General features: G+C 39.2%; 1 protein-coding gene and 1 long non-coding RNA gene across 2 annotated transcripts; one reads left to right on the top strand and one right to left on the bottom strand.

The window, feature by feature from the left end:
• Window positions 1-2,507: 2,507 nt before the first annotated feature.
• On the top strand, window positions 2,508-3,324 carry LOC110915815 (defensin-like protein 19). Its single transcript, XM_022160565.2, has 2 exons — window positions 2,508-2,602; window positions 2,907-3,324. The coding sequence occupies exons 1-2, from the start codon at window positions 2,539-2,541 to the stop codon at window positions 3,167-3,169; spliced, it is 327 nt and encodes a 108-aa protein (XP_022016257.1). The 5' UTR covers window positions 2,508-2,538; the 3' UTR covers window positions 3,170-3,324.
• Window positions 3,325-4,026: 702 nt separating this feature from the next.
• On the bottom strand, window positions 4,027-7,400 carry LOC118488484. The gene is made up of 2 exons (XR_004884997.1): window positions 6,609-7,400; window positions 4,027-4,325 (listed from the first exon to the last, which is right to left on the bottom strand). It is a non-coding gene; the product is annotated as an uncharacterized LOC118488484 (long non-coding RNA).
• Window positions 7,401-7,735: the final 335 nt, after the last annotated feature.

Below are 7,735 nucleotides of genomic sequence, written 5' to 3'. Positions count from 1 at the left end.
TAGACCTTAATTTGTCGCAAAATAATTGACTGAAACAAAATCGATTGCAAATTCAATGACCAAAACAAAATCGGTTTCTCATAGTTGACGACCAAAACAAAATTAGTCACAAAATTACTATGATTTAAAACCCGACATGTATTAACCTGAATTATTTCTAAGGGTGCACGGGGCACTATGCGGGGAGGCAAGCGGTGACCCAAGTCCCCGAGCGGGAACACCGCCGCCATCCCCGCGGTGAGGCAAATCGGGGACCAAGATCGGTGTATGTTCACCGCACAAGAAATTGCACAAGGATCGAGATTTTAACGTTGGGTAACGGTCAAATGTTTAAAAAAAAAAATTCAATTTTAACCAATATAAATAACCAACTTCAAACTAATTTTTTACCACACCCATTCTCAAACATACTCTAAAAATCTATCAAATACAACCCAAAGCCAAACCGAGCAATGGAGAACCAATCCCGCGAAGCCAAGAAAAAAATATAAGGGACGCGGCTCGCAAGCGTCTCGTGGTGGTTCGAGCGGTGCAAGTGCACAACCACAACCCCCTTTCGGATATACTTCACAACCCCCGTTTTTTTACCAACAACCTTCACACCCCTCCTTTTACAATACCCAACCACAACCCACTTTCGGCTATTTTCAAAATTTGTTATCAATGGATCCTCAAACCCCCTCCTTCGACCCGTATGGTTTTCGTTCCCCACAAGTTCCATCTCCACGAGAAAATGTTGAACGTCCTCTACCTATTCACGAGGACGAGGAAGTAGTGCCCGAAACTCTAAATTTGGGTGACTATGAAGATGACACCGGTGATGATGAATATAATGTGGATGAAGACGCCGGCAACCAAGAAGATGACGCTTGGGAAAAAAAAGAGAAAAATGGAGCGTCAAAATTGGACAAAAGTCCAAGAAGAGGCGTTGGCGAAGGCGTAGGTACATTGCTCTACCAACAAAAAGAAGGGCAATCAATAAACCCGCGATGGTTTTTGGCGGAGGATTTTAGATCATTATAACGCCACCGTTGGTGGAAGTAACCGGACCGTGCATCAAATACGGTCTAAATGGGGCCCGATGATGACGAAAATAAACTTTTTCAACGGCCTATACTAACAAGCGGTAAAAATTATATTTTTTAACGTTGTATATTTTTTTAAAAATTATATTTTTTAACGTTGTATATTTTTTAACACTTGTTATTTTATAATATGTAGGATCGCAAACGAGAAAGCGGGTGTAGCGATCTCAACGTGATGAAAGTCGCTTTAAAGGAATTTAAAGATAAATATCCGAGCGGTTTTCAACATGTCGAGGCATGGGAGGTCGTTCGAAAACACGACAAATGGGCCCAAGTCCCATTGTTGGGTGAGGAAGGGGGAGGTTGGGAAGGTTCGGCACAAAAAAGAAAGCCCGTTGACGTGGACCCTTCCATACCCGATATGAACGAAGACCCCTCGCCACAAAGAACACAACGGCGAGACAAGCGTCAAGCGACATCGTCCGAGGGCTCGGCCGAGTTGGCGGCACAATTCAAAGAGTACACCGCCATGAAAGAAGCGAAGCACGCGATGGAATTGGATGCGATTGAATTGAGGAAGAAAAGAGAGTCGGAGGCTCGCGAGCTCATAACGGAACAACACGAGACGATGAGAAACTACGCGTACGATCGAGATATGAAAACATTCCTCAAGCCGCACGATGATGCTCCGCCAGAAATGTTGCCGTTCATCCTCGCCCGAAAGTGCGACATCGCTAACAAGTACGGGTGGCCGTGCAATTTCTAAAATTTTTATGTAGTATTGCGATGTAATTTTTATTTTATTAAATGAAATGTAGTTTTTTATTTTATGCAATTATGTTTTACTTTTTATAAAAATATTTTCTTAATTAAAAAAATAAAAAAACAAGTCCCACAAGAGAGGAGCGTCGCCATCAAATTGAGAGTGTGAGGGGAGTTAAGAGGGGAGTTGACATGACGCGTGCTGATTGGGTGTGTGTAAGAGAGGGGACTCCCCTAAGAAAGGAGTGCCCTTTACACCCTAACCAGGTGAGTAAACCTCCCTGGTAGAGATGATAGAATTATATGAAAACAGATAATTACGATAATTTATAGTATTAGTAGGTGGTTTAGGAAAACCATTAGTGTTTCTAGGATGTTTTTCAAAATTTTATTTAACACAAAATTAATTTGATTTTATTGTACTTATTAACTTATAATATTCAGTCATATTAAAACTTTTAATACATAGTTTTGTTTAGTGCTTCTTAAGTATTTCCTGATATAAGTTTTAAAAAAGAAGAAGAAGGAGGAGGAAGTTGCTAATTAACCAGGAAAGAGGTTAAAGAAAATTTGATGTATACAATGCACGCCTCCACAAAAGTCAATATAAGACAAATTTGTGGAAATATAAATGTTTCTTTTTCTTTATTGTTTATTTTCATTTTCAAGGCTTCAGCATGTTTTCTTCCTATAAATACCCCTCATTGTCTCACCTTCTCTTCACAAAACTTGCAACAACTATTCTTGAAAAATGGCCAAAAATTCAGTTGTTTTCTATGCATTTCTTCTGCTTCTCTTTGTTCTTGCTATCTCAGGTTCTCAGTCAATCTTATTTACACTCACTTTGTGTTCGTTATATTCAGACTTTTACTCCTTATAATGTCACATATTGTGACCCTTCGGATGACACTTAGTTTAATAAAGTAGACCGTGACGTTAAGCTAGCACTCATACTTAAATAGGGCAGTGAAAAGAAGCATTTTATAAGTATATAAAAGTGATTTGATTAGCTTTTATTTCGTGCAGAAACTAATTATATTCATCACAAAACTCCATTGATTAGACATTCCAAAATCGTATAACGTATGTAACACAGTTTATTTTATATAACGTGTACAGAAATCGGATCGGTGAAGGGAGAATTATGTGAGAAGGCAAGCAAGACATGGTCCGGAAAATGTGGCAACACAAGACACTGTGACGACCAGTGCAAGTCTTGGGAGGGTGCAGCCCATGGAGCTTGTCACGTGCGCGGTGGGAAACACATGTGCTTCTGCTACTTCAACTGTTCCAAAGCCCAGAAGTTGGCTCAGGATAAACTCATAGCAGAAGAGCTCGCCAAGGAGAAGATTGAAGCCGAAAAGGTGATAGCCAAACCTTGAGTAGCAAATGTTATATGATTATGAATAAAGTGAAAATGCTAGCTACTTAGCATATAAAGCATTTTCTTGTGGTGTAATGTTTGTTGCATTTGAAATCAGTTGCTTCATTATGATTCCATGCAAAATTTTCTAATGAAATAATAGTTAATTGTCCGTATAGTCTGTGGTTTGTCATTTTTTCACCTTTACTCCCCAACTTTTCAAAATAGCATGTTTAACTCTAATGAAATAATAGAGTTAATTGCCCGAGGTGTGTGGGGGTGGACATTTAGTCGGCAGAGATGGAGGTTTGCGGTGGTCGTGGAAGGTGGTAAAAAGGTGGAGGTTTGCGGTGGTCGGGTGGTGAGGTGTGTCGGAGGTGAAAGGGGATGAGTAATTTGAGGTTTTTGATTGCAGAGGTGAAGGTGATGGAAGGCTGTGAGTTGTGTCGGAGATGGTTGGTCATTTGGGGTGGTGAAAAGGTGGGAAGGTGACAGGTTGTGTTTAAATGGTGGTGAAGGTGGTGTATTGGCAGGAGGTTGGTTTCGAGGTGTGGTGGTGTGTGGTCGCCGGCATGGCCAGAAAAACGTGATGGTGTTGGCCGGTGTTAAGGTATCACCAGAGAAGAACATGGGTGGGGTCATTTTATTAATTTTATGTATATATATGTGGGGCCTACTTCATGTTTTAAATGATTTATTTAATTTATTTAATTATTTTATTAATAAGAAAGGGTAATTTAGTCATTTCATATCAATTTAACTGAACAAACTAACCCCATCCAGTGTAGAGACTACCCGAGTAACAAGTGGGCAAATCATAGGGAACAAACATGCTATTTTAAAAAGTTGGGGACTAAAGATGAAAAGATGGCAAACCACATGAACTATCCGGGCAATTAACTCGAAATAATACATGAAGTATGTTGTTATGATATAGTAACTCTTCTACGGACTTGTAATACAATTTCATTACTTTTCAACCGCTTAAAATAATATTGCCATGATGCACAACATGTCACACCCCGAAATTATCAGAGCTGGCGTGACTGGACTGGTATGTTCATTGCACAGCGGAAGCAAATAAGCAAAGTCTTTCTAGAAACTGAATGCCCACTAAGTACTCGAGTCTCCAATGGTCCTCCTATTCCAACCATGCCTTGACTTTGAAAAGCAACCTGAAAAAGAAACATGCGAAAAAAAAGTCAACATAAAGTTGAGCGAGTCCATAGTTTGTTTGTAAAAGATTTGAAATAAATCTTTTGAGTTGTGAAAGATTTGAAATAAACCTTTTGAGTTGAGAAAGATTTGAAATAAATCTTTGTAATAACCGGTTTTTGAAATAGTATTGAGAAAACGAATCAAAAGTCATTTTCTTGCCAAGTTATATGGAAACGTTGTGTTTGTAACACAGTATGTTCATGAAAACCATGTATTTGTAAAGTCTTGTATTTGTAATGTTCGCATAACCGCCAATGCCCACCCTGACTTTGACTCCATACCCGCATAATCTTATGCTTTGAATTTTGTATAAAACATGGTATTTAATTTGTATGAACAAGTAGTTTCGTAAGTATATATGTCCCTGGTATGTAGCAATAAGGAAAAAAAAAAAAGAGATCACCAATGGTTTGCAAAGCCAATGGTATGTGTGAAGTGCAAGTAGGAAGACTCAAACCTAGTAGATTTATGCGTCGGGCACAAAGTCACCCCGAGGTCCGTACTGTTGGGCCTGGGGCTGGGCTCGCTACACCCAGATAGATCTACCGCTCCTGTCCCTCGGTCCTACCCTGAGGATTAAAGGCCTCAAGTTTCTGCCTACCCACTCACATGATCTAAGTAGTAAACCTCCTTCCCCTAACCATACCATGTATAAAAATGTCTGTAAGTGTCTATAATCATTGTACATGTATTTTACCCCAGTCTCTAAGACTGATCCTCCCTCAGTCTCTAAGACTGATCCTTCCTCAATCTTATCACCAGATGATCTCATCCCTAGTCATGAAAATCATTCACCTTTCGATAATACGCATTTGTTTTGTAAAAACCGGTATGTTTAGTATAAACCTTTCGTAAATCATTTGAGTTTCTCGAAATCCCTTCGTAATATGATTTAGAAATACGAGTTTTGCATTTGTTCCAAAACTTTGTATGTTTTTGCAAAACGTGCATGTCTTTCCACCCCGAAAACATTTACAAAAACGTAAACAGTAAAAAGTGGGGGTTATGAACTCACCTGAATTTCCATGTGCAAAGCTAGCTATTTACGACTTTGTGGTGTCGTTTCCAAGAAGAGACTCGCTAGCATGCAATCTACAATAGTCCTAACACGGAATGTCTAATACGTTCTAAATAAACGCAGTAACTAAACTACGTGCCACCGAGCTCTACCGAATCGTTAGTCGAACGATTCGACGGTAAGTTATTAACTTGTAAAAAAATGATTAGGTTATACATGTTTAGTTTCGCTTAATGTCGTTAATAATTGGCAAGTCTTGAAAAGGCTTGATTCTCGAGAGATTTAAAATAAATAAATATTTATATAAAAATATATAAATATATTGTTAAGAGCGCGTTAGTCGTCTCGAGATGTCGTACGTGTATAAAAGAATATTTCTATGAAAATATCATATAACAAACTCGTATCATATATCGTGTTTCGTATGAAAATAATATATAATAACTTGTATTATATATATATCACGTCTTGTGTATATTTGTCAAAAATATACGTATATGCCGTTTAGGCGTTTGAAATAAATATAAACCATATTTATTGTATAGAAGCATCATCAAGTTGCTTGTGTTTGAAAATAAATATATATTCATATTTATTTTAATTATAAATAAATATGAGTCGCTTGATGTTAAACATAAAACTATGTTTATTTTTATAAAAGAATCCGTTATTGTTGGCTACTAGAAATAAATATATAAAATATACTTATTTTTGTAAAAACGAATTCATACAATTTGATATTGGGAATAAATATAAAACTTTATATTTACCTTATAAAATATTTCCGAATTTTGGGTCGTTTGAAATAAATATAACACTATATTTGTTTGTAAAAACGCTCGGAAATATTGATGTTTAGAAATAACTATAAGCGTTACATTTATCTCATACGAGTAGCAGTTTCGAAATCTTGTACGTTGTCAAAATAAATATACTATCATATTTAGTTTATAAACTTCATTTGAGTCGCGAAAATTTTTACTTGAGTTGCGGCTATAAAATATATATATTTTGACGAAAATCGGACAGAGTTTCCTCTGTTTTTGGACGCTCCCGACAATCAAGTGTCGATATGTTTATCAAAATTCAACCAAGTTCAAACAATATATATGTAACTGTCAAAATATATTAAACGTAAGCTATAATTAACTGGTTCGAGCTCGTTTCACGTGAGTAATAAAGTAATAAAAATAACAAAAATAGTCGCGCCGTAAATCTTTACCGAATCTTCGTGTCGGCACGCTGAGTTGACCGATTGAGTTGACCGAGTTGACTCAGCGAGTTGACCAGGTCTGACCGAGTCGACTCAGTTTGACCGAGTCAACCCGAACCACAAACCGAACCGCTCCAAAACTGAGTCTGATCGAGTTCGACTGCCTTTGACCAGCTGACCCGTGTTGCTCCGGTGTTGACCGCGTTTGACCCGAACCCAACTGTGACCCGAGACCCGAACCACAACGTCACCCGACAAACCTGTCACAAATCTGACCCAACCCGGGACTCCCAAACAGAAAACCCATCGGACCAAAGCAAGGACCGCCGAACCAAGACGGTGACCGTCGGTCCGAGTTGGTGACCACCGAACCGTCACCTCTGTTCCGCCTCTTTCCCCTCCGATACTCCCACCGTCGCTCACCACCATCGCTGTGAAACCCGACGGACCGAACAAGGCCGCCGGACTTCGTTGTCGACCACCGGGTAAATGCATCGACCGCCGGATCATCGAACCGACCGCCGATTTTTCTCTCTCTCTTTCAGTCTCTCTCTCTGTTTCTTACTGTAGCACCGCCGCACCACCACCGGACTGTGGTGGTGGTCTTCAGCTTTGCCGATCGAAGGGGGGTGTGTGAAGAGATGATGAGACATGAGTGCTTATGTGTGTGATTTGGCCGGAAACCGGCACCGGACGGCCGGATTCTGCTCCGGTTGCTAGAGTTCAGTCGAGAGAGAAAGAGAACGATGGGGGTGAGGGTGTGTTGTTCTGATCGTGTGTGTGGTTTTGGTTTTTGTTGTCTGCACAAATGTAACATCAATAGGGTATAGTCCCTTTTATAATTATAACTAGGGTCTTGTTAAATGGGCTTTGGGCTTGGCCCAAGGCCCACAAGCCCACATCACGCGTTTTAATTAGCCCGCTCGTTCCTACGAGACCCGTTATCATAACCCGATCATCATAAAAATATCGTGAGTTATAATAAAAATTTTATATATATATATAAAAACAATATCGGTATTCGATATTAGACGCTCTCGTTAGTCGGTTGTAAAAATCGCGAAGAATTACCTCGTTCCCGTTTCTAATTCGTTTTCCGATCCGATTTCAACTACTTATATTAAAATTTAACAACG

Source organism: Helianthus annuus, chromosome 16 (genome assembly GCF_002127325.2).
Source record: "Helianthus annuus cultivar XRQ/B chromosome 16, HanXRQr2.0-SUNRISE, whole genome shotgun sequence".
Lineage (NCBI taxonomy): Eukaryota > Viridiplantae > Streptophyta > Magnoliopsida > Asterales > Asteraceae > Helianthus > Helianthus annuus.
This window is presented reverse-complemented; position numbering and strand designations above follow the sequence as displayed.